Below are 27,130 nucleotides of genomic sequence, written 5' to 3'. Positions count from 1 at the left end.
AAATTCTTTTTTTCATAATTTTGTGACAAAATATTATTTGATCATGCTGATGGTTTAGAAAACCCTTTTTAGTGTGCAGGCTTAGCATGTCTGGTCCCCAGACATCACAAAGTGTAAATTAATAAAAGCAGGTTTTACTCTCCAGATCATAAATCTTTAGGTTTAAGGAAGGAAGTAGAAATAACAAGATAAAGCGACAGTACTACCCTCCTGTGGTAGATATTGGTATTATCGATGCGTCATTATAACAATTACAATATAATTTTACACATTTCTCTTACTCTTATTGTCGTCTGTGTATGTTGTATTAATTATTTTTGTTACGAGGTGCCATCGTGTCACATCGATGTCGACACCTCTTAACAGTATTTACCCAGAATGTCCAGACCTCTCTGCGGCTCCATGTCTCCTATTGTCACATTGATTTTAATTTTAAAATAATACGTATTAATTCAAATGCATCATTGATTCATGTCATAAAAACAGCCAGCAGTTTATTTTAAAATTATTACACTTTTCAGGTGTTCAACTTTCATATTATTCCATAACTTTAATTAGGAGTTGGATCAAGTTAAATATACAGCAGAACTTGAGTCAAAATGGGAAAACTAAACATCAATCATTTCAATAGTTATTTCACTTGTTGCCCATCTGATACTCTTTCAAGTTCATCCTTACAATAAATCATTAATAACAAAAAACTTTTTACAAAAAATTAGTACAAAAAAAAAAGCCATATACATGACTATGGATAAAAGCAACATTATGAGCAACTCATTATTATAAATAATCAATCCATCCATCTTAAATTGGTAACATTTCAGGGAACATTGATCATTAAGACACACGCAAACAAGGCTACAGGGAATTCGGAGATACTAATTCAGAATCTATATCAAATTAATATATTTGCTATTTGTTACTTTGTTTGGCACACCACGTTTCTGGTCGTTAACTTATGCTGGAGATTAATTTCTTGAAATGTTTGGGGCTGTACAGAAGAAACAGGTCTCTTAGAACGCAGTTAATCCAAAGACGCATGAAACGTGAAGGATAAACAATGAAACATTTTTCACGTTAAAATGGGAATCCTTTCTAGTAAATATATAACGGGATCGTTTTAACGTTTTAACGTTATACTTTCGCATTAAAGTGTGAAAAAGGTCTCGTAATAAACAGAAACTGGGCAAATGTAACTTTTGTCATGGTGGTAGCAACACGCCGCTGCCGCCTATCTTTAACCAACGTTGAACTTGAAAATAGCCGATAAACGGTGGTAACCAGGCAACGGCGAAGGTCCGAGCGCCATGCCGAGCGCCCCCGAGGCCTATAGTCGGATGTGTTAATTTCTCATCTTCCGCTTCCGGTCCCCTGCTCTTCCGGTGGCTGCTTTGTAGCGGGGCCGGCCATATTTTCTCTGAGACAGCAGAAATCTGCCCGGCAGATAAGGTACCCGGTAAACGAACAGAGCTCTCCGCGTTAAGTAAGGAGGAAAACTTTCCGAGGACTTTCTCAAACTAGTTATCGGCTTGAATGCAGTACGTAAAGATTAAATAAGTGTAAATAATGCTGGATATCCGGCGAGGGACAGGGCGAGGTGCTGATGATGGCTCACAGACTAGCTAATCTAAGACCGATGTTCTTGGTAGTTTAATGTAACTGACTACTTAGATAATAAGAAACGGTCCATTAATCTTCTATCTGCAGTCTTTTAATACGTTAATACCTGTATCCCCGGTGGGAGTGTTAGGGTGTAGATGGATACAAAGTTCCGGACACAAATGAATATATATATATATTATATATATATATATATATATATATATATATATATATATATATATATATATATATATATATATAGAAGTATCTGTATATAGGTACACTGGTATGTGAGAAAGACTTAACTTGATAACGAATACTAAAAGATAACAATCTGGCGACCCATTATGATAAACTACTGGTATCGAGTAACGTTAGGCCCGAACCACATTCACCGGGTGCTCGGGGTAAGGGGCTAATATGGAGTGATAGCTTGGTGCTCGGGAGCCAACTAAGGTTATTTCTTGTTCACAGATAACTAGTTAACCAAGTTGGACACATTCTTCCTAGGTTACACATTCTGATGTAAAATTTGAGTGGATACTGTGGCGGCTGTTTAAAACGATACATTTTATTTCGTTTTAACACTCTCCCACCATATATTTCCTGTGAACTGGCTGAAGTGTATCGATAACTTCACTTGGCCGGGTACTATTGGCCTTACCTAGCTACTTAAGCACTCAGATTATACCGAAGCATTTAATAGAAACCAGTTTTGTTCTCATTGATGTTTCGTGTAATCGAATTGATCGTGGCCACGGTAATGTTGGTTAAATCTATGTGTATTCGTAGTTTTAAATAAATTGAGGTGTTTAAGGGTGGTCCAGACTCCCTAGGGTGGTTCTTGTTTCTGCCATTTACTTAATTATACTTATTTGACTGTCGATGAAATTATGGCCATTAATTAAACCTTTCTAGGCATTTTTTGCTTGTTTTTTTTTTGTATATTATAAATCAACTATAATTATAGTCAGTCTGCTGAATCAGGCATTAAAGATACCTCTGGGGCTCTGTGTATATCTGAATTTTTATACTGAATTTCAACAAGCTTTACTGTTATGTGGACAGAAAATTAATATCAGTTAATATCAAATATAGGACAAAAGTACAGTGAACTGAATCGTAATACTTTAGTTATCCTGGAGAAAGTTTAAATTAACTAATGTGATAAACTTCAGATAATTTCTGCAAAACATTAAACCTATTAGTTTGCCAGTTCTGTCACAGGACTCTCGAAACCTTATTGAAATTTCTGGCACACAAAAGAAATTGTATCAGAAAAAAGATATTTAACTTCAAATGTTTTTCTTTTTGTCAATTGGTTCATGTATTGTTTGAAACAATTTCTTCCACCCTGCAAATTTTTAATATTACTAAATATTTATTAAGCTCAACACTGGAATTTTACTTAATTTTGTTTAATTCCAATCATCTGTGTAGTAGAAGTGGCTAAATAGATAAATTATACTATTGTCTTAATGATCAGTGAAATACAGTAAAACCTTGAAACTTTAACGCCTTTTAACTTTACCAACTTGGACGTCAAATTGGTCTGTTGAATTTTTTGACTTGTACTTCGACCAAAATTTTGGAACTCGACTGTTCTTGCAAAGACTAGTATGGGTCAAGACACACATATCTACCAATTCGGACCTCGAACAAGTCTGTCGAGGAAATATCTAACCACGCCTCGACCAAAAACTCAGAATACGACAAAAATAAAATAAAAAAAGCATCCAACATTCCATTCAAGTTCGCACGTTTGCCTTCTGGAACAAATTAAATTTGTGTTCCAACGTACCACTGTAGTTATTTTTGATCACTTGATTTGTACCCTCTGGACAATTAACTGGATGATTGATCTGTCCTAATTAAACTGGGAGCTCAATTATTGCACTGCTATGTCAGTCATGCCTATAACATTCTGTTGATGTGGAATCTCGTGTTTTATTTAATAAAAAGACAATTCAGAGTGCTGGTGGATTAAAGTCTAGCAGTGGGTAGGCATGGCTTGGCTTTACCCATCCTGCTATGTAAAATATGGTGCATCGTGGCCTTACAAGTAGCCCTTTTGCATGTGGTAAATGGGGAAAATATATATCTTTAATGGCATGTATAGCAGTTGGTATAAATAAAATTGGTCGATATTCTTTGGTAAATGTTTTGGTAAGCTTGTGCCAAAGCTAAGTTAATTTTTTTGTTACTTTTCGGCAGTTAATCAGCTGTAAGAAAAAGAAACATTTGGGGGGGATGTTTTTCCCTCAAATCAAAATCAGTAGAGTGGCAGATATTGTACATTTAGCAGGACTTCTTAAAATCCCTGAAAATGTTCCAGCCAATATTACACTTCAGTTTTGGGGTGGCAGTGATTCTGCTAATCAAGGCAGAATGGTCCATTCGGCAGCTGGAGATTTATTGACTTATGCTGTTTTTAAAACATGAATAACCATAGGTAACTTGTTGCTAATGTTCATGTGAAGAACTTACAAACTTATCAAACCCACAAAATTCTAGAAATGTAAATCTTTCTTTTACACAGCATGCTAACTTCACTCTAATCTCCACTACCTGTCACCTTATCATTTTTAGATATTTTGAAAAACAGTCAAAATATTTCTTACAAGCATAGTTCTTGGGAGGGAATTGTCAGTACTGTACTGTTGGTGCACTCCATCTAAATTTATGCATAAGTATGTTGTAAAATTGAATTGAGAATTTTGTGTTAATGTGTTAGTCTCGGGGGTTTATGATGATTTAAAGTGATGGTAAATTCTGAAATCAGTCAGAAATTTGCTGTAGTTAATAGTAAAACAAGAGTATTGACTGGACTGTAGAGTTGATCTTCTAAAAAAAAAAAAAAGTAGTATTTAACAATTATACAAATGATTAATGTTTAATATTATCAAGATGTATGCATTCACTGACCCTGAAAATATGCTGGATTGTACCACTTAGCTGGAGTTTTGTGGGTCTTTGCAGTGTATTGAAAATATTACGTGAAAAAAGTTTGACCCAAACATCATCAGAAGTTTGTTTCATTCCTAAACAGATGTCACTGTTTGAAATCATATTGATTTCACATCACTGTGAGACATTTATGTCATATTAGATTATTTAAGACAAACTTGTCATTTGGTGGTTCTTAATGGGAACACTTCTTGCTGAATTTGGATGGCACTATTATGGGATTGAGTGGATGATAAATCACAGGCTAGCTGCACTGAGGGTTACATCAAGCTCTTGTTGAAAGCTTGCTTTTTAATTCAGTATGTAAAGATTCAGAATAGATGGAGGAAAGAGGGCCATTCATTTAGTACATGGAGACTGAAGCACCAGTTGGAAACAAGCAAGCTTGATTCTAAATTAAACATTTTATTCACTCCACTTTTTCTTGAACCATGATTCAAATCATTGCATTAAAACTAATTGAATCTATTTCTGTCTTGCCCCTTTTACCACAAAATAGGTGCCACTCTCTTCGCCAAACTGTCGGACATGTCAGGACCAGTTCCTAGTCGGGCACGGGTGTACACTGAAGTGAACACTCATCGGCCCCGAGAGTATTGGGATTATGAGTCCCATGTAGTTGAATGGGGGTAGGTAAACTCCTCGTATGCTTTTAAAACCCTATTGGTTTACAGCAAATCAGGCTGAGATGGTTCTGGCAATGTGGTGTAGATTTTATGAATAATATTGTTGCAGCCAATGATATTTTAATTCTTCCAGATGTAGACAAAGTGAATATGGTCAAGTATTTCTTACCTGCTTAATTAAGTACATTTTACAGTACAGCTTGATTTTGATTGTTAGGCTTTGGTAGTAGATACTTTCTGGAGAGCAAATGTTGAGTCTTGTTTTGCCATTGTTTCAGAAATCAAGACGACTTCCAGCTGGTGCGAAAATTGGGACGGGGCAAGTACAGTGAAGTGTTTGAAGCAATTAACATCACAAATAATGAGAAAGTAGTAGTGAAAATACTCAAGGTAAGGCTTTTTATGTATTAGGAGATTTTTTTGATATTTTGTAGCTTAAATAATGGTGATTTTTATTAGATAAGATATTGATTAGCTTTTTCATTGTGACTTCATTGTGTTCCTGTATGTGCTCCCATTGCAATGTTTTCTTACAGCCTGTGAAAAAGAAGAAAATAAAACGTGAAATCAAAATTCTGGAGAACCTCCGCGGAGGACCTAACATAATCTCTCTCATCGACATTGTCAAAGACCCTGTGGTAAGTGTCAAACAATGAAATACTGCTGTGTTGATGTTTACATTCTCAAAGTCTGTGAAATTTACTAAAGCCGCCCCCTTCCCCCATACAGTCACGGACACCTGCTTTGGTATTTGAACATGTCAACAACACAGATTTCAAGGTAATATTAAGCTTTTCCACTTTTCCTTGTTGCTTAGCAAACTTGAATGGAATGTTGGATGCTTTTTTTTTCTATTTTTTTTTGCATAAGGCGCTTTCCACCATTCTACCGTTGCATTCCCACCACAGGAACTCTGCCTGATTGTAGTTCATCTGCAGTAGTTCCTGAACTTTTTTTAGTCTCTACTCCAGGGTAGGTACTTTTCACTCGGAAAAAGTACTACTGGGTGGGGCTAATAGTGATAAACTTTGCTGATAGATTAACCATAAGCACCGGGAAAAGAGAGTAGTAGTGGAGCAGAAATTGAGCAAATTAAATTATTTTTGTTTATCACTTACATCGAATGCATTAACAGATCCCTGTTTTTCTACATTGGAATATTGATGAATTAAAATCAGTAACTGATATACCTCACTGGGGCTGGCAGTGAAACTTGCCAGTGCTTATTAGCAGAATATAATTTTTTTTATTCTGTGGAATATAAGAGAAATCTGCTGTCGTGGCACATATAAAATAAGTGCACTTTTGTCCCATTGTTGTATGAAATTATATGTGACGTTTAACCTACAAAGCTTTTTGAGTCTCCCATGCTTATTTAGCATAAAGGTCACAGTTCCTGTTTGTGGTGGGAAAGCAACAAACAAAAGTGGCCTGAAACTACAGAAGTTCCTGGTTGAAACTTGGAACTAGGTTCCTGAACTTCAGTGGGGATGCGCCTGTATATACAGAAGTTTTTAGAATAGAACTGATCTGTGTTTTACTAGAGGACAGTTTCCTTGAATTTAGCTTGTCACAACTGATTCAGAATTTCAAGTTTTGAATGCTTTTTTTTTAAATTGACTGGTCTTATGTTGATTGTTCAGAATTTTTATATTGATATGTTTTAATCAACAGCAATTGTACCAGACCTTAACGGACTATGACATCCGGTTTTATATGTATGAGATTCTCAAGGTGAGTATGGTAGAACAGTTGTGTGCAAAAGTTACGTTCTCTGCTGACGCAGGTTGATCTTCATCTTTTTTGAGTGCGTCTGCCCCTGGAAATATATTCCTAGAAGACAGCCATGTTTACCTGTCGATCTAGTAATAATTTGAATCTTGACTTGCTTATTCCTTCACACACACATGCTGTGCCATCATAACATAACTAATTCTTCTTTGGAGACTTTAGGTTAGGAGTATCTTCATTAGTGTTTAGGTCTCCAGTACCAAAGGGGTTTTCCCTATCAACACAATAAGGCCATGACAAATATTTGGACTGTAGGTAATCAGTGGCCTGTACTACGAAGCGGGGTTACTGACATTTTGTCCAGACTACCTTAAATCTGACATGTTACCTCGATAAGCCAGTAACCCCGCTTCGTAGTATAGGCCCCAGTTTGTGCACATAGACCAGTGTTTTTGTGGTGGTGGTGGTTGTTGTTGATGTGTTTTTTTTTTGTTATTTTGTATTCAGTTTTTATTGTATACAGTTAAGGTTCTTTAATAGTTTCAGGAGCAATAGTTATAGTTTTCATTTAGTAGTAGTTTATTTTATTTTTAGCATTTTGCTAGCTGAGTGCATTATCTGGTCTTCCTTGATGTAGGTATGCAGTTCAGAACTGACATTTAAATGGTATCTGGCTAGAATTTCTGGTTTAACAGGTACTATTGCAGATAAGCATTTATCTTGTGTATGGAGTCTGTGGTTAGCTTAAGGTGTTCCCTTATTGAGTGCAGTTAGGCTGGAAAAGACTGAAAGTTAAGTTTTTAAAAAGTCAGCATCTTCTTGTATTGAATGTTCTCTCTCCTCAGGCCTTAGATTACTGTCACAGTATGGGAATCATGCACAGAGATGTGAAACCCCACAACGTAATGATCGATCATGAGCATAGAAAGGTAACGCCACCTTGTGTTTTTCATAAAATTTTACTTTTAAATAAATTGTCCAAGTTTTTATTTGAACTTAAATTGGCATCTAAGGTGAAAATTCCCCTAAACAGCTTTGCTTTGAATTTTTGTATTTTGTGCATAAATGAAAAGTGAGATTATTGTCTGAGTTGCATTCAGTGTTCAGTTCAGTAGTATTCGAATGGCCTCCTCCTGAGACTCTTCATAACTTGCGTTCTCTTTTTTGCAGTTAAGGCTTATTGACTGGGGTCTGGCGGAGTTCTACCACCCTGGACAGGAGTACAATGTCAGGGTGGCATCTCGCTACTTCAAAGGGCCAGAGCTGCTTGTCGACTACCAGGTGTGTCTCCTTTGTGATGCCTAATGGATTGAGGTTCACTTCTTCCCTTTAGAGTTGTTTGAGCATCTTTTGACTTTCATTGAGTGAAAGAACAACATTTTGTTGATAGGAGGCAATTATGTTGATTCTTTTTAACCTCACACTGTAAAGGAATCTGAGTCTTGAAGTGCTAGAATGGTAGCCAGAGGAAGATTGCTAATATGTGAGGTCTTTTGCAGATGTATGATTACAGCCTTGACATGTGGAGTCTTGGCTGTATGTTGGCGAGCATGATCTTCAGGAAGGAGCCGTTCTTCCATGGTCATGATAACTATGACCAGGTAAATAAACACCCCAGGGATATGTTCACTGGTAGCACTTTGTATCCGGCTATAAGAAATTCCAGTTTATGAAGATGACTACTTTACTCTGCGCCTCTCCTTCCCCCAGTTGGTGAGAATAGCCAAAGTCCTTGGAACAGAAGACCTTTATGACTACATTGACAAATATAACATTGAACTGGAGCCGAGGTTCAATGATATTTTAGGAAGGTAAGTGGTCTAAGTCATTGCTTTCAGGTTTAAAAAAAAAAAAAGTATTCCAGCAATCAGAAATCATTTAACCAAAGTGATTATCAGAGGAGGAAATGAGGATTTTCAGATGATGTGGTGGGTCCAAACCAGTGTTAATTTTGACAGCAAAATTTTATTTAGTTTTAGTCAGTCTTTTGACTAAAATGTACTTTAGTTTGTCATTTAGTCATCTATTTTAGTTTTAGTCGACTAAATATCATAAGATTAGTTGACTAAAACTACAGTTGATTTAGTTGACTAAAATTAAAAGTGCAAAGTATAATGTTTAAACTTTCCCTTCGATTTCTGAAAGTCATTATGCTCACTAAGATGAAATGAAACCAATGTTAAAGAATGGTATTAAGATCCGACACACAAATACAGATTTGACTCTTATTTGAAACACAAACATATGTTTGTTTACCTGGAAACTGAGTACTGTAAAATCAGTAGTGCCAATAGTACAAAAATAAAATCACTTCAAAGAAAAAGTGCATAGGCTATAATGCCACCAGGCCTGCTCTCTGAATATTAAAATAAAAATATTAAATATTTGTAATTTTTATTTGATATTGTTCGCTGTTAAATGTTTCACCTTGAAATTCTCTAATATGTTCAAAGAAAAAGACCAATAATGGTCTCAGGGATTTATACCCATTATCAAGAAATTTTTTTTTCCAAACATTGAAAACATACTTCTCAACGCCTATCAGTAGCAGGAAAGGCAACCATTCTATTTTAGCATTTTCAACATCAAACAAATTACCCCAAGGCTACAATTCTATTAGTGTATAGAGCCCAAAATCCTCTCTTTCAGGTGATTTCGTATTCGTTGAAGTTTCCGCTTTTTAACAATTGTATAAAGGAATGTTATTTGTTATATAAATCAACTCAGGTGAAACAAAAAAATGTACGTTTTCAGGGCTGCCAAATTTCTAGCTTCTGGCATGATACGCTTTCAGACTCACGCAGGAAATCTTACGGTAAATCTATATTATTCCATTATAAACCTAAAACTAGCTATGTCAAAAGTGTATTTACACGGTTAAATGCAGAAGCAGACTATTTACAAGGTAAGAACTGTTTCATTTGTGTGCAGACATCTCGAATTGAAAATCTCACTCCAGCCAGCTGGCTAAAGTTGGCAACCCCGCGTTTTATTTAAAATGAAAAGTAAAAGGCAATGTTTTCGCCTGAAACGGCTTGTCATTCTGTTTGCATTGTTACTCTGACAAATATAAAGCTAATATGAGAAAAACATGTCATGTTTTATAATGTTTTGAAATTATATGACCGCCCATATCCTACTCTAATAGCAATTGAAGTGATAAATTCCTATGTATTTATATTAAAATGAGACTTTCATTTTATTACCTGTCTGGGATTATCGAAACCAATTCACTTAAATCCATGAACAATAAAATATGACATAAAAACGATTGAATTAAGGTTTTACGGTTTAAGTTAAACACTTTATTTAAACATGCACAACTTTCACATTTTATTTTATCTTATTTTGAAATGCATCCCTACTTTTAAAACTAGTAAATGAGAACATTATATATATCGGCACTCATACATATATGTTCAACTCTGTCACGTGACAATAAATATTGTCAAAAGGTTTTTGAATTGTACTGAATTAATTTGATTTGACAGTCAGATATTGATTACATGCAATGTTGATACAACTAATAGGCTACTTAAATATATATCACACTAAATAGTTAGACATTACGATCTTCTCTAACTGGACCTCTTTAAATTTCAGTTGAATACCCCTGCCTTACACGAACTACAATAGTTCTGATTGTATCTCGTCCCTGGCAAACTTTTTTGTCGTGTTTTTTTCCGTTGACGACAGTGTCTATACACTTCGTCATAGTCTTAGGTCTCGCAAAATCATTTTTATTTAGTTATTGTCTCATTGTAGTCTGGAAAATAAGTCGTTGACAATAACGAAAATTTTTCGTTAACAAAATTAATACTGGTCCAAACCCTCTGCCCTGCCAGGCATTCCCGCAAGCGATGGGAGAGGTTTGTCCACAGTGAGAATCAGCACCTGGTCAGCCCAGAGGCCCTGGACTTCCTGGACAAGCTGCTGCGATACGACCACCAGGCCCGGCTGACCGCCCGGGAGGCCATGGAGCACCCTTACTTCTGTGAGTAGTCACCCTGCTACTTCAATTAAATTTCAAACCTCTCTCACCCACATTTTGCTGGACTCTTGGATTGAATAGGCAGCTTTAGGTTCTTGTCCATTTTCTTCTACTTTGAGCCCATAAATTATCCACTAAGTTTGATCTGACACAAAGTGGCCCTGTTCACAGTATGTAGTGATGGACTGGGAAGAATGTATCTGATATGAGCTAGCAATCAGCTCCAAGATGATGGTACAGTGCACATTTTTGCTCATTTCAAAGGATTCACAAGTTCCCTTCTTGTGAACCATGTGCTTGAATATGCAGTAATAAAAGTGTGATTGGTGCTGATGGAGAATATTGGTCTGCTTGCAGATCCAATCGTGAAAGACCAGACTCGAATGGGTGCTTCGACCAACCTGCCGAGTGGAAACACACCTGTGAGCTCAGCCAGCATGATAACAGGTGAGAGGGAGCCCTTTGCTCCATACACTTTGGAGATCTGATGTCGCTTTCCTAGTTTTCCACAGGCTGGCATTTCTGGGTGCAGGATCTCAGCTGAGCATCCCTTAGTGTCCGTGTGGAATTCTGGGCTGTACCTTTGCTAGCTTTGCTCATCAGCATTTTTTGGTCTCTGTGGAAAATGATGGATCAGTGGGTTAATTATTATGTAAAAACTTGCCACTTTGAACCACTGCTTCAGAGGTTTTACAAACATTTTATACTACTGTGTACCACCGGAAAGTATTACACACTCTGTGTACCACCCTTATGACGTTGTGTCTAATTGATACTGGGTAAGATCTTCTCTTATGTTCACTGCACAAGAGTCATAGTTTGACATTTTCTCTCCCTGTACTAGCATGTGTGTCATGTTTGGTTGTTGCAGTGTGTTGCTGCTGGTGGCAATTTCATCATGCTCCTTAAGTTTAATTAGATTTACTGTTGTTTTATGAACCATGATTTTGTATCTCCTTGATAGTTAATGGAGCAATTTGTAGCCTGCAATGCTTTGGATTTGGTTGTTAACTTAGAAATATTAACATACCGCCGATATTTTGTTCCATTTATTTTGCTCATTAATGATATTGCTGGTAGGTCATTACGTGGTAACAGTTAAACACTTTTTTTTTCGTAGCTGCTTTTTGACAAATGCATCTCAGATTTAGACATAATTTTTATTTACTTGGAGGCTTGTATTTGAAAAGAAGAAAATATGAATCATATTGAATCATAGTAGTTCTGTATTTTCATCATTGCGTTTAGTTTTGACCACATTCTGTTTCTGTGGGTTTGACAACTGAACATTTAGTCCACTTTATAAAGTAGAGTATCACTGTTGTGCCTGAAAATAGCTTTTTTTTCTTTTTTTTTTGGTTCATATCACCCAGGCCTATCAGAATATAGTATAATTGAGTAATCTGACTGCAAAATATTTGTTTCAAATGAAAAATTAATTTACTTAATCAACAATTCGCTTTGTCATGTCACCAGTCCTATACTGTATATACTGTATTTACTCTCAGTTGCCAGGGCCTTTATCCAAAGCCAAATAAAGGAGCAGGCCTTTATTTGAGGCAGGCTTATATCAGAGGCAGGCCTTTATTTGAGGCAGGCTTATATCAGAGGCAGGCCTTTATTTGAGGCAGGCTTATATTTGAGGCAGGCTTATATCAGAGGCAGGCCTTTATTTCTAACTCCCTCTGTTACTGCATCATGCTGTTAATACAAATTCTATATATGAATGAATCAAATGCCACTGTTGTTTCAGTTTAACCCTGTAAAACAGACTACATTTATTGGGAATATTCTCTTAAAACAAACTATAACGGTAGATTACAGTATTGTAAGGTCATCAATTTTAAGAGCTGGCTAATAGTACCAGTAATTGGCGCCTTAATGTATTCTTAACTTTTCATCAATGCCAGGTAAATCATACATACGATCAGTTTAACTTGTGTGTAGTATGACCAGTCATGTACCAGAGTTTACCGTAACTACATGTTACTGATATGAGTCTGTACGCAGTTTCAGGTATTAAACTGTGGAGAGGAAAACATTTTAATTCATATTTGTACAAAACATGATGCTTGTTTTAAAGCCCAACATAATTTGACAAAATGTACACTTATTGTACACAACTCGAGTACGGGTACTAAAAATCATCATGTTTCAAATTATTGCCATCAGCTCAGCCTTATTTAAATGTACCTCATTACTGGGAAGAGGTGACGTTTAATGTTAAATTACTCCCTTCCCAAACCCCCTTCAGGGATCCCCGCCTTGCCAACAGCTTCTCCCCTGGGGCCTCTTGCTGGGTCGCCCATCATCTCTGCCACCAGCACACTGGGCACACCCGTGCCAGCTGCCGCAGGGGCCCAGCAGTGACGGGCCCCCCCGCTGCCACCGGATGCCATTGCGACCACCTTGCTGCAAACTTCTTTTCCAATTGGGTCGTTTGTCGAAGCAGCCTGGGAATGTCGGCTCCTCCCTTCCCCACCGGCGTTCCCTTGCTTCTGTGAATTTGAGTTTTTAAGTAAACCTGAAATAAGAATGAAGGTGAATGTTTTTGTATGTCTCATACAGGTATTACGTTTCACAGGCAACATGCGTGTCAAAGGCACATATGTGCTGCAAAATTAAAATTGTAAGATTGTGGGGTTTAAAACTGGCTAGATTTTTAATGTAGGTGAAACAGTAAATGGGAAATGACCTGCAGTCTAAAGGGAGAAAGAAAATGGACCAAAACATGCTGTATACCTATAAATGGAGTGTTAAACACCACCTTCTACAACTCGTGCTGTTCCGTGACTGTACTTTTTACCATCCCTGTTTGACAATGTTCGACCTTTTAACCAAACCTTTCTACTCTCTGCTTTGAGCTGAGCGGCAGCCCACTGGCTGCGTGCTGAAGGGACGCGATACTAAAGATCAAAAACATTTTTATGTTGTTTTTCTTGGCCAAGGATCCCACCTGTGGTGCTGGCATGTGTGTTTTTTCAGTTCTACAAAAGCCCTGACACTGACAGTATATGCAGATTGGAAATAAACTCATCACATGATTTACTGCCCTGTATATATCACCTGTATCAGCACAGCAAGATGGAGAACCACAGCTATAGTTTGTTCTGCCCAGGATTCTCCATCTATGGAGGGCCGGTTGTATGCAGGACTCTGCTCCAGCCACTTCTGAAATGACTGAATTAGCAGTGAATTTGACATTGCCCAGCAGACATAAGGGCCTTTGAGAATCTCTACTGAACCTTGCTGCTACATTTTCATTTCAATTTCCCCCCACAGTTTTATGTACATTTGTGTGTGGTTTAAGTTACAGGTGGCACAAATCCCCAGAAGCCAGCCTTGTTCAGTGGTTTCTTTTTGTCTTTCTTTTCTTTTTTTTTTTTTAAAAAACAAGATGCTCTTATTTTCTTGAATTCAAGTAGAATAACCAAAGTTTACTGAATTACTTGTAATGACTGACCAATTTTTTGTTTTGTTTTGTTAGAGATGGGTGGAGTGGTCTTAAATACCTGCCTTTAAGAGCTAGGCATGTGGTCTAGTGGACAATACATCACATTACTCGGTGTTCCAGGCAATCCAGACATGAAAACTGTGTTCCCAAACAAACAGGACTCTTGAATTAAAATAGTAGCCCCCCCATGCAGAAATGTAAAACATTGAGTTTTTATGCAAAAGGTGTCTGAGGATTGACTGAGTAGCATACCAATACCCTGTTAACCAGTTAATTACCTTACTCAACACTTGGTTTTCGCTTTGTTATATTCTGTAAAAATTAAATGACAATGGAAAAACTTGAAGGGTGGAACCTTACATTATAGTGCCATTGATAAGAACTTTGTCAGTTCATGGTCTTGTAAACTTTGACCCAGGCTGTACGTATGCATTAAACTTTAGTTAAAAAAAAAACAAACTTAAAATCCTGTAATACATGCACCGTTGGAGTGAAGTTGTTTAAAGACATCACTGTATATATTTGTCCTTATGTGGAAAAGCAGTATGTAAGAATGTGTAAATAAATGTTTTATTTATCAAGAATAAATGTCCCACATTACATTGACAGTTTAAACAGTTACTGAAATGTACAGCTTAAAGGTGCCATAAAATGCATCTTTTCAGTATTTTAAATTGTTCTTTGGTGTCTACATAGAAGGTATGTGAAGCTGGTTTGGTCAAAAAGTCCTGAAGTGGATTTACTGGCTCATTTACAGCCCTATTGTTTGGCCCAGGAATGCAACACTGTGTTTCCCCCTTTTCGGTGGGCACATTAATATGTTGATGAGCTCTGCTTTGTTTGGCTGTTTGTGGCACTGTGACGGCTCACACGGAACCAACATTTCTACAGTTGTGTGCCATATAACGACGTTTCAGTCAACGATGCACCACATATATCGACGGTGATCCCATAAGATTATAATGGAAAAATTCTTATCACCTAGTGCCCTTTTGGCACAACGTATATATATATGTATGTATATGTATATATACACTCACCTAAAGGATTATTAGGAACACCATACTAATACGGTGTTTGACCCCCTTTCGCCTTCAAAACTGCCTTAATTCTACGTGGCATTGATTCTACAAGGTGCTGAAAGCATTCTTTAGAAATGTTGGCCCATATTGATAGGATAGCATCTTGCAGTTGATGGAGATTTGTGGGATGCACATCTAGGGCACGAAGCTCCCGTTCCACCACATCCCAAAGATGCTCTACTGGGTTGAGATCTGGTGACTGTGGGGGCCATTTTAGTACAGTGAACTCATTGTCATGTTCAAGAAACCAATTTGAAATGATTCGAGCTTTGTGACATGGTGCATTATCCTGCTGCAAGTAGCCATCAGAGGATGGGTACATGGTGGTCATAAAGGGATGGACATGGTCAGAAACAATGCTCAGGTAGGCCATGGCATTTAAACGATGCCCAATTGGCACTAAGGGGCCTAAAGTGTGCCAAGAAAACATCCCCCACACCATTACACCACCAGCCTGCACAGTGGTAACAAGGCATGATGGATCCATGTTCTCATTCTGTTTACGCCAAATTCTGACTACCATTTGAATGTCTCAACAGAAATCGAGACTCATCAGACCAGGCAACATTTTTCCAGCCTTAAACTGTCCAATTTTGGTGAGCTCGTGCAAATTGTAGCCTCTTTTTCCTATTTGTAGTGGAGATGAGTGGTACCCGGTGGGGTCTTCTGCTGTTGTAGCCCATCCGCCTCAAGGTTGTGCGTGTTGTGGCTTCACAAATGCTTTGCTGCATACCTCGGTTGTAACGAGTGGTTATTTCAGTCAAAGTTGCTCTTCTCTCAGCTTGAATCAGTCGGCCCATTCTCCTCTGACCTCTAGCATCAACAAGGCATTTTCGCCCACAGGACTGCCGCATACTGGATGTTTTTCCCTTTGCACACCATTCTTTGTAAACCCTAGAAATGGTTGTGCGTGAAAATCCCAGTAACTGAGCAGATTGTGAAATACTCAGACCGGCCCTTCTGGCACCAACAACCATGCCACGCTCAAAATTGCTTAAATCACCTTTCTTTCCCATTCTGACATTCAGTTTGGAGTTCAGGAGATTGTCTTGACCAGGACCACACCCCTAAATGCATTGAAGCAACTGCCATGTGATTGGTTGATTAGATAATTGCATTAATGAGAAATTGAACAGGTGTTCCTAATAATCCTTTAGGTGAGTGTATATATATATATATATATGTGTATATGTATATGTATATATATACACTGCTCAAAAAAATTAAAGGAACGCTTTGAAAACACATCAGATCTCGATGGGGGAAAAAAATCATGCTGTATATCTATACTAATATGGACTGGGTAATGTGTTAGGAACGAAAGGATGCCACATTGTTTGATGGAAATGAACATGATAAACCTACAGTGGGCTGAATTCAAAGACACCCCAAAAATCAAAGTGAAAAAATGATCCGGTAGGCTGGTCCATTTTGCCGAAATTTCATTGCATCAACTCAAAATCGTACTCAGTAGTTTGTATGGCCCCCACGTGCTTGTAGGCATGCCTGATAATGTCAGGGTATGCTCCTAATGAGACGACGGATGGTGTCCTGGGGGATCTCCTCCCAGATCTGAACCAGGGCATCACTGAGCTCCTGGACAGTCTGAGGTGCAACCTGGTGGCGTCGGATGGACTGAAACATAATGTCCCAGAGGTGTTCCATTGGATTTAGGTCATGCAAACGTGGGGGCCCATCAATGGTATCAATTCCTACATGTTCCAGGAACTGCCTGCATACTCTCGCCACATGAAGCCGGGCATTGTCGTGCACCAGGAGGAACCCAGGACCCATTGCACCAGCATAGGGTCTGGCAATGGGTCCAAGGATTTCATCCTGATACCTAATGGCAGTCAAGGTGCCGTTGTCTAGCCTGTAAGGGTCTGTGTGTCCCTCCATGGAACACTAATTATTTTGTGTGTCAATCAGCAAATGACTTTACGATGCTAGTTTCATCATGCAATTTTTATCAAGAACTATATGCTGAGCAACTCATAAATTTGTTGTTTATAATGAATATGGACTTTTTAATTTCATTATTGATTAGATATTTGTTTAGCTAACCAAAAGTAGGCTACAGGTAGTAGGCCTACAGAAGCCTCCTGTCAATGTCAGTATCACAGACTTTGTAATGTTGTTTACTACCCTGCTAACCTGGGGTATGTTTCCCAAAAGCATAGTTTCTAACAACGTTAGCAGGTTACACTGTTCGAACATGCAACTGAATGTTCTAACTATACTTTTGGAAAACATATCCCTCGACAGGACTTACTTTCTTAGGCTACAAGTTACAAATAACCTTACATCAATGACTGTCAGTACATTCCCAGTCATTACAATGCAACTAATGCATTCCAGAAAAACCTCATGTTCATTAAAATCGCACAATAAAATTCACATATCGAATTTGAAAAATGGGGTCAGGGGAATGAGCCTCCAAAACTTAGTTGCTAATATGCCAAACAAAATGAATTAATAATAAGTGATACCAGTGGCCAACAATGTAAGTACAGTGGTACCTCAGAACTCGAACTTAATCCATTCAGGACTCCGGACTGAATCCTAAAAAGTTCAGGTTCTGATCGAATTTTCCCCATAAGAAATCATGGAAAACCAATTAATTTGTTCCAGGCCCCAAAAAATTACACCTAAATATGTTTTTTTTTAGCATTTAAACACAAAATGAACCGGATAAAACAAGAAGAGCATATACTGTACTAAACACATCTAAGCACATTTATCAAAACAGTAATTTGTAAAGTAAGAAAATAAATGTATCCAATGTGTAAAGTTAAAAAAAAACAATGTGTCCTGCTCCAATCGTCCACTCCTTCCGTGTGCCACGCCCCCTCGTTAACCCCGTGTGGAATCCCCGTGTGATCAGCTGTTTCTGCTTGTTGTTATGAGTCCTCTGTATTTCGTCCGCGTTTCAGTCTGTTTCCCTAGTCCGGTCATTGTATTGTCCGTCTGCGTTTTGCCTGCCTTACCTGTAATTAAACCCCGTATTCCCTGTTACCCTGACGTTTGCGCCTTTGTCTCCTTTCCGTCGGCGCTCGGCACGACAATATTATTATAATTAAATGTATTAATGGTTTATTATTAATATTAAAATAATTAATAAGAAATCTTTATTTTAAAATGTATTTTATTATATAATAATAATTACTGTTACTGTCTATCATTGTCTAAATGTATTTTTACTGTCTAAATACATTTATTCAGCAGAGCATGTGATCGGAGCGGAGCGGTGAGAATTTCCGCTCCTCGCTCACGAGGCTGTTGGCTCCGCCCGCTCTAATTCGCACTAAGCCGCTCCGCTCAACATCGCTCCTCGCTCCACTAAAATGTCCTCCCGCTCCAGTCAAATCGCTCCACACTCGCTCTGATTTAAAAGAGGAACAAATAATCTGCATGTCTAACAAATGTCACCTTAAACCGAAGCCTTATCTCATAAAGAAATATGAGCAACGGCAACATTGCCAGTCAGAACAGAAAATATTTATTTTTAAGCAACCTATAGGCAACAACGGACAGATTTGGAAATGGCATTCCACACAAAAATAGGCTTAAAAATAAAGGAATCAGTGGGCTTAATAGCCTAAAGAATATACAGACACGTTTTAAAATCCTCAATTTTTTTCTGTTGATACAGCACGTCTCTAAAATAATATAATAATAATTTTAAAAAAAACCTTATTAGACCTACTTTGAATGACAAAACGAATTTATTTGATTACCAATATTTACTTTATAGGCTTTTATACTTTAATTTATTTTATAGACTAGATATGCTAAAACCATATAAAACTTGCACGCGTTTTGCTCTGGCTTCCGTTTGTTCGCGTAGCACACTCATGTTTCTGAGAAAAGTGATTCCAAAGTGAATCTTTACTCACTGAAAGAGTTTCACCACATTGTTGTTCTTGCTGTACATTCTTGTCATCTATACGTTTGATAAGAATAGTACACTTGTATGATTTATCAATTTCCTTTGTGAAATACTTTGCGAATTCCATCTCGGCCAATTTGTGTAACAGTCTTGATAATTGTACAGATGAATTCTGGGTAGATTTGGGCACGCTTCAGAATTGTAGCGTGAGCGGTATCGGAGCGAAATTGGAGCGAGACAAAGCGACCGCTCCAGCCTTAATTAAAAAACCGCTCCGCGCTCTGACCAAATTCTGCCCGCTCCGCTCCTCGCTCACATGCTCTGGTATTCAGCTAGTGTAAACATGCACGGTGCTATCACAACGAATGCGAGGCTGAGACTGAAGTGTTACCCTTTGTTTCCGCTGAGAGACGTGCCGCGTGACTCATTTCCCCGCACATACAAGTTATCTTAGGTCGGCGTTCATGGTTTGACTTCTGAGATTCAGATCGAGTACTAGGTATTTTTTTCCAAACTGGTTGCTTCGACTTTTAAGAAATTCGAGTTCTAATGAGTTAGAGAATGGAGGTACCACTGTATATACATTTTAAAAAGAAGTAATACAATTTAATATCAAACATCTTCTATCAGTCTCATGAAAATTGCCTAGTAACAGCTTCAACTGAATGTGCCGAACTCGCCAACTAAGACACTAGTTTGCATACTAGTCAGCTTTTATCAGACGCAGTTGTGCTGCTGTTGGTATTTGCAAGGACTTGGGTACTAGAATATCAATCATGTTAGAACAGATTTGCGGTGTGGCATCACGCATTGTAGCTGGACTGTCTGTATGTATCTAGAGAGAAAATCTATGTTGTAATGGTGTAATGTTCACAAACAATGCGTTCACAGGAAAAGAGTCCCTTACAGTAACTAATCACTCATGTTCACCTCCCTGCAAAAATTTGTTCTTTTCGTCGTTCTGCTTGTTCTCAGAAAAATAATGTGAATGTGGCTTCCTGTCACGCCCAGCTCCGTCCGATCCTCGTGTGTGCCACGCCCACCTCGTTACCTCGTGTTAATTCCCAATTGTCATCACATGTTTCCTGTTTCCCTTGGCTTGTTTGGTGTATATTAGTCTGCGTCTCCCACTGTCTCCCAGATCGGTCATTGTGTAGTGTTGCTATGTTTGTGGATGTCCGCCCTTCTACCCCGTTTACCCGTAAGTCCGGCTCCGCTCGCCTGCTTCCCGGCTCGCCTGTTCCTGAACCGCGAAACTTCCCTACTTGAGTTTGGCCAGTGAGATCCAGTGAGGCATGTAAAGGCATGCTGTAAGTGAGCATTTGATTGGCTGGAAACTAAACCTGGGGCTGAATACATACAGTGAACGAATGAACATGAGTCTCTAGTTTAGTTCTGAAGGAGAGATCTGAGGGAGTGAACGAGAGACTCAGATAGGCTACTGAACAAGAGAGCTGTACCTCAGTTGTAATGGAAATTCAGCATTGATTCAGCAGCTATTGAACGAATCAGAACAAGTCTTTTAGGTGAAGGGAGTCAAACTAACTGTATCCCAAAAAAGGAGTCATTTCACCCATCACTGATACGTTGCAGGTTGCGCAGGTCCATTGGGCTTGAAAGTGGGCTGGTGTGTGTTATGTTTGGGGGCGTCTTATGTAAAAGTTTAGGATTTTTGAATCAGCTCATTTTACCACCTTCTCTTACGTAAGCGGGACTTATATTTGAAAGAGTGGAAAATAGTGTTTGAGATTCACAGACTCGCAGTATGTTCGTTCCATGTACCAAAACTCTCCTTATTCAACTATGCTGAGGTAAAGTCAAATTTTCATTCTATGGCACCTTTAAAAATTATATTTGTCTTTTTCAAAGGCTCCCTTTAATACAACTTTATTTGCATCCCCAAGAACAGATTTTCTTTTAACATTAAGAAGTTCCCTCATTTATCAATAAAACTGTGAATTGGAAAAAATAACTGTTTTGCAAAATATGGAAGACACTTCCTACAAAACTTATTTAAATAAGCATGAGAATTCTCACATGAACTCGTAGTCACAATTCCCTACTATTCACAGACTTCTGCTTTGCAGTTCCCACCTTGAGAAGATGCCATGCAGCAGGACCTAAAACAGAACTGGAAGGGGATTGGATGGTATGATTACCTGCTCTAAGGCTGAAATACTTTTTCCCCCACGGTGATTTAATCCTTACCATTAACCAGGGTAGGTCTATGGAACTGTTGCGTACAACACAGACATGCTGGTTGTAGTCACTCTTTCATAGCCCACTGACGAAACTCTTATTTTCATCACGTTACAGCATTCTCCTCCATGGTGAAACCTGAAAGGAATCAAAAACTGTAGGGTACAACATTCTGTTCAGAGAACATGTTTGCATGTTCTATGCAACAGTTTTTTAAAAGTATGTTTACCTAACTAAATGTACAATTTTGCTGTCTATACGCCTGTGTGTAGATTTCCTATACAGACTTGCTACTGTCTTGCAACCAGGTTTATAATGAAAAAGTCTTAAACTAGCTCCCCAAAACTTAAGTTGTTTGTACTATATCATTTAAAAAGGTATTGTATATTACTGGCAAAGACAACTGATGTCTAACTCCTTGTAGTTTGTAGACTGATGGTCTGCAATCAAAAAAAATTATTCATTTTTTCAAATATGGCCCATAAACTTAAAACCATATAACTGGTAAATTGTGAGAATCCCCCATTTTAGTTGACAATTCTAATTCTCAATTTTTCACAGGAAAAATATCACTATGTGTGACTACATAGAAATGTTGGCTTAGCACGTGAAGTAAGACCCATTATGTGCTGAGGTCTCACTCTTCAGGTGTACCTGTTCCCGGACAGCTCCTTGTCGATTTCTTGAAGGGATTTTCCTTTGGTCTCAGGTAACATGATGTAAATGAACACAACAGCAACTACTCCAATCATGCCATAGAGAAGGAAAGTCCAGGACAGACCTACAAGATCTGCAAAAAATTGACATCATCAGTGCACCAGTTTCTGGAAGTGTTTAGTGCTTAAGAAATATGTTTGGGTTGAAAATGTTTTGTTATACCATACTTCCAGTATCACTGGGAGATATCTGACTTTCCAAAAAGTGGGGTCTTGTTTGGTGTCACTTATTAAGGTCATGATGATATCAACATCATGCTTTCTGCCAGCATAAAATCTACAACTTCCTGAGTATTTCTGCACAATGGTAAACCTTGTATTAGCAAAACGAGCAATACAACCTTGTATATAAGCAGTATACAGTCTTGGATATACCAGATTACCATTTCTGATTTAAGCAAAAAACAGCAAAATTCAACAAGCAAACTTTTTTTTTTTTTTTTTTTTTTTTAAATGTAAGGCTATATATCAGAAGCTCAAAAATCAGCAAATGATTCTCATGGACAAACCACAGACTCACCGATCAGGCTTAAGAAGGTGAAAGTAACAATCAGGTTAGCAGCCCAGTTAAAGCAGCTCGCCAAGGCAAAAGCTCTTCCCCTCAGCCAAACAGGGAAGATCTCGCTGAGTACAAGCCAGGTCACTGTACAACAGAACAAATAAGGTCAGATCTGGTATCAGTCACTACTCAGAACTTCAAAAATATACTGAAAAAAATAATCCTCACTGCAAATTTAAAAAAGCATGAAATGGTTGATTCAAGCATCAATTACAAAATTTATAAACAAAACTTAAAATGTTTCCAATGGTATTAAATTAACCAACTAACCATTATAATGTCAGTCATTAATATATCACAACTACCTGGTTTACGGGTTTATAATACTAGATGAAATGCTAAGTAAAACTTTTACACAAATCCATAAAGTAAAAGCTAAATGTAACATATATATTCACTTTTCTGAACTAAACTGTGATAATTTTAGGTGTCACATTCAAGTTAAATTCTAACAACACCATCCATCCATCTTCCAGTCACCTATCCAGTACCAGGCTACCAGGGGCTGAGCCTGAGGCCTATCCCAGGCAGCAGAGGGCACAAGGCTGGGGGACACCCTGGATTGGATGCCAGTCCATTAGAGGACACATTCTGGGAGATTCTGGGACACCAATTCACTTATCTACACCTTTCTGCACCGTGAGAGTACACTGGAGTCCCTTTATAAATACAGGGACACACACACAATACAGCCAGTAAAAAGTAGTGCCAACTTACTCGGCCCAAATCCTATTGAATAGGCACTGACGTAAGCCATCATGCTGATTAAGATGATCCAGTCCATGACCCCTTGATCTGTGGTCCTGTCTGGTACTGGGGATGAAGCAGAGCTGTGTGGTGCTGGGTTCAAATGCAAACCTTTGAAACTAGAAGTATCCAAATGCCACAAACCAGCATCTTCTGCAGCCTTCACATCTTTATAACTTTCGAGGGTCCGGTTCAGAATAACCAGTGGGAGAGGTGTTAAGTTCCCATCTGTGGGATCCTGTAACTGGGAGCTTCCGTTTTGGAACCTGTTAGTGTCACAGTAACTCCCCCTCTCATTGTGTAGCGTTTGGTTGCTAAGAAGACCAATGATAACCAGAGAGACCGTCATCACGGTGCATCCTCCAATCAGCAACACTCTCCGGCCTGCTCTGTCGGCATAGATCATGGACACCAAGGTAGCAATGACCTTCGTGACGCCCACCCCCACTGAAGCTAGCACAGCAGAGGCACCGGACTTAAATCCCACTGAATGAAAGATCGTGGAGGCATAGAAGAGCACGTTGGGCTGGCCGGTGAACTGCTGGAAAAGCACGAGGCCCAGACCAATGAACGTCCTCATCCGCATGTTGTCTTTACTCTGAAACAGAGCCACAAGTGCATTTTGTCGTTTGTCCGAACAGTCTGTGTTATTCCCGTCAGCCTCAGTCTCCTCAGCACTGGCCAGCTGCATAAGCCCAATCTGAGCTTGGGCCTCTGAGGTCTCTTCCAAAGGCATTCCAGGGTTGGATGGGAGGAACCAAATGGAGATGAACTGAACCAGTGATGGAGCGATGGGAAAACCAAACATGTATTTCCATCCTTCCGGAACACTGGATAACATGTAGTTCATGGCATAGGCAACCAGGATGCCAACTGTAATGCCAGCTTCATAGAGGCTGACTAAGAGGCCCCTGCGCTCCGGATTCACCATCTCAGACACAAAAATGCAGCAGGACATGGAGGATAAGGATATGGCAAAGCCCACGGTGATTCTGCCCACCACCAGGGCGGAGACAGAGCAACTGGCGACCAGGACGATGCTCCCGCCGAGGATGAGCAGGTTGCTGAGCGTTATGGGGTTCCTCCGGCTATGCCGGTCGATCAAGACCCCCCCGATCATAGAGGCCAGAAGTGCCCCGATAAGAAGAGAGCTCACTACCGCCTCCTGCTGAAAACAGTTGAGGTGGAACTGTGTCTGAAGTTGAAGAAGGGCTCCAGAGATAATTGCCAGCTCATACCCAAATACAAAGCCGCCAAGCGTGGATACCACGGAGGTGAAGATCAGAACAGAGCGACCTAAAAGTAAATTAATTTTTAATAGTAACTCAAAGATATTTTCTACAATACTTGATGCATTCAGATAATTACAAATGTTTTTTTTATTTTATTCAATTTAACTTCTATAAAATTAGGAATAAAATTGTAATAGTTTCACATATTAATAGAAACTACAAAACAACTCATTGTTATGTTCTGCAACCTCAGGAGATCTTTATCAGGACACATTTTTAGAAGGCTGTGCATTTAAAACCAAACCAAATGCAACTAATGCAGACAACTGAGTCTTCCATACTAACACTAGTATAGACACTAATTTAAATGGATGTTGCTTACTCTTTATTTTCTTTATCTCCTAAATTTAAATTAATGTACTTATTTTGTTTCTTTAAAAATCAAAATTTATTCGCAAACAAATGACATAAGCCAATCGAATAATGTGCAAGACATTTGAAATAGTTAAATTCAAAGGTATGAAAGTTCTACAGTTCTATTTAAACAAACTGGGAAATAAATTTGCTTTAAAATGAAGTTAAATGTAATGTTCAAGGAAAGGTACTTTTCAACTTACCCATTTTTATGTGCATTTGTGTTTAAGGCTTGTTCCAGACCCAAAAGTTACTAACAAGAATCATGATTCCTACTGTATGAAATGCCCTGAAAAATAAAGCAATGAATTTAAAGTAATGGTGTTGAAAAGCAGAGAAAAATAACTAACTGGACACATATCGCAATTCATAGCAGTGTCTAGGAGCGAAGCAAACGAGACTGTAACCATAACAACTCCTGCTTGTGCTGCTGATATAATTAGGCACATCCACTTAAGGCTGCTTAGATGAAAAGGTAACCGACCAACCGAAACAAAGAATTGAAATTCCATTTTTACAACAATAAAAAAGCACAACAACGCACAGTGTGTCTACTGAAATCACTGCTGAGATTCAATGTTTTTACTTAACGGAGTAAATGTCCCGAATAAATAATGATAAAATACATTCGCTACTGTATTCTAAGGTAACTATAACAGAAACCCATCGTAAGCAAAGGGGTTTCATAAACTGTATGCATAATAACTAAAAGTCTTCTAATTTGCCTTAACAGGTGTTATGCCGAAAAAGGCATCCTTGCCGTAGAATACATGCCGGTGTTCTGACGAGTTGAGCTTTTAGGGGGTTTTTTGGGTTTAGGGTTTTAGGTTTTTTTGGGGGGGGTTAGGGTTTTAGGGGTGTTTGGGGGGTTAGGGTTAGGGCTTTTTGGGGATTAGGGTTAGGGCTATCGATTAGCACTACGGTAGCCTAACTCGACAAATTAAGTAACTCAACTCGTTTCAGATCAGCGACCAATCGGTCATTTAGTGACAGGCATGCATTCTACGGCAGGGATGCCTTTCTCGGCATAACACCGGTTTAGAGTCCCTGACTTTTAAGAAGAGGTCAGCAAAAGAAAAACCACTATAGAATAATGCTGATAGTACAACGTTAACGATGTGTGAAACACAAATGTATACCTTTTCATGCTTCTTGAATTTTTAACAAGTCACTTCAACGAATCATCTTACTATTGGAAATAACCAAAAACACGAGATGGAAACCCAAAAAATGAAAGCATAAAACCGGTGTGGTCTACTACCCTTAGGGAAACAGTTTCCTTCACAAAACTTAAAAAAAAATATGCACTTATTGTCATCCTCACCGTGCTTGCCTTAAGCTGAATGTTCACGCTTTCCTTGGATATTTACACTAATCTTTAGACGGAGGGTGCTGTTAAACTCTTAAGAAAAGTGCACAGTGCTTCAGAAGGTGAGTTTCAGACGAAGTTCATACTTGGGCACGCAGCCGCGCGCCGCCGATCCCTCAAGCTCCCGTCCCGGTTGCGGCTTTCATCCTCCATCAGGAAGTCAATACTACGTGGCAAACTGACCGCTGTCAACTCCAGAACGAACCAGCAGGCAGATGTTTGCACTGTGAGACAATAGGCAGGCATTTAGCTCCAAATCGAGAAGTTAAAGGCTGATGTGTTTCAATGAATGTATGCACATATAATCGCGATAACTTTTATGAACACTACAAATAACTTATAAATTATGCACATTCTACTGCTCGTATTCGTAGTCGTTATGTTGCCGCTGCTATTTTTAATATTCGAATTAATTGGTTTAATTAAAAAAAATGCACCGAGCAATAACACAGTACGGGTCTGTTACTGGATTTAATTAACGGTCTTGAACTGAAAAAACAAAGTTCACAGATTATCGATCCGTGCCTCCACACCAGCAGGTGGCAGCAAATC

The 27,130-nt window shown here is 38.6% G+C and overlaps 2 protein-coding genes across 7 annotated transcripts; one reads left to right on the top strand and one right to left on the bottom strand.

The window, feature by feature from the left end:
• The first annotated feature begins 1,348 nt into the window (after positions 1 to 1,348).
• LOC111835914 (casein kinase II subunit alpha) lies at positions 1,349 to 14,975 on the top strand. 3 transcript variants are annotated; one of them, XM_023796698.2, is made up of 13 exons: positions 1,349 to 1,449; positions 5,069 to 5,198; positions 5,474 to 5,585; positions 5,732 to 5,833; positions 5,925 to 5,975; positions 6,870 to 6,929; positions 7,772 to 7,855; positions 8,097 to 8,207; positions 8,426 to 8,527; positions 8,637 to 8,737; positions 10,772 to 10,920; positions 11,275 to 11,364; positions 13,172 to 14,975. In XM_023796698.2, exons 2-13 carry the CDS (start codon positions 5,098 to 5,100, stop codon positions 13,285 to 13,287), a joined length of 1,179 nt encoding a protein of 392 aa, XP_023652466.1. In that variant the 5' UTR covers positions 1,349 to 1,449; positions 5,069 to 5,097; the 3' UTR covers positions 13,288 to 14,975. The 3 variants fall into 3 exon arrangements, with proteins under 3 accessions (XP_023652466.1, XP_023652465.1, XP_023652467.1); XM_023796697.2 differs by having other exon boundaries at positions 1,352 to 1,483; XM_023796699.2 differs by having other exon boundaries at positions 1,367 to 1,538.
• Positions 12,662 to 27,117, bottom strand: slc2a10 (solute carrier family 2 member 10). 4 transcript variants are annotated; one of them, XR_002836310.2, is made up of 8 exons: positions 26,534 to 27,117; positions 25,413 to 25,498; positions 23,534 to 24,859; positions 22,778 to 22,900; positions 22,196 to 22,331; positions 21,551 to 21,679; positions 21,437 to 21,473; positions 12,662 to 13,441 (listed from the first exon to the last, which is right to left on the bottom strand). XR_002836310.2 is itself a non-coding variant. In XM_023796693.2 (7 exons), exons 2-6 carry the CDS (start codon positions 25,426 to 25,428, stop codon positions 21,568 to 21,570), a joined length of 1,713 nt encoding a protein of 570 aa, XP_023652461.1. In that variant the 5' UTR covers positions 25,429 to 25,498; positions 26,534 to 27,117; the 3' UTR covers positions 12,662 to 13,441; positions 21,551 to 21,567. The 4 variants fall into 4 exon arrangements, 3 of the variants coding, with proteins under 3 accessions (XP_023652461.1, XP_023652463.1, XP_023652462.1); XM_023796693.2 differs by lacking the exon at positions 21,437 to 21,473; XM_023796695.2 differs by lacking the exon at positions 21,437 to 21,473 and having other exon boundaries at positions 26,665 to 27,117.
• Between the last annotated feature and the right edge of the window lie 13 nt (positions 27,118 to 27,130).

This window comes from Paramormyrops kingsleyae, chromosome 8 (genome assembly GCF_048594095.1).
Source record: "Paramormyrops kingsleyae isolate MSU_618 chromosome 8, PKINGS_0.4, whole genome shotgun sequence".
NCBI classification, from domain to species: domain Eukaryota; kingdom Metazoa; phylum Chordata; class Actinopteri; order Osteoglossiformes; family Mormyridae; genus Paramormyrops; species Paramormyrops kingsleyae.
The sequence above is the reverse complement of the archived record's forward strand: the minus strand, read 5'-3'. Positions and strand labels throughout refer to the sequence as shown.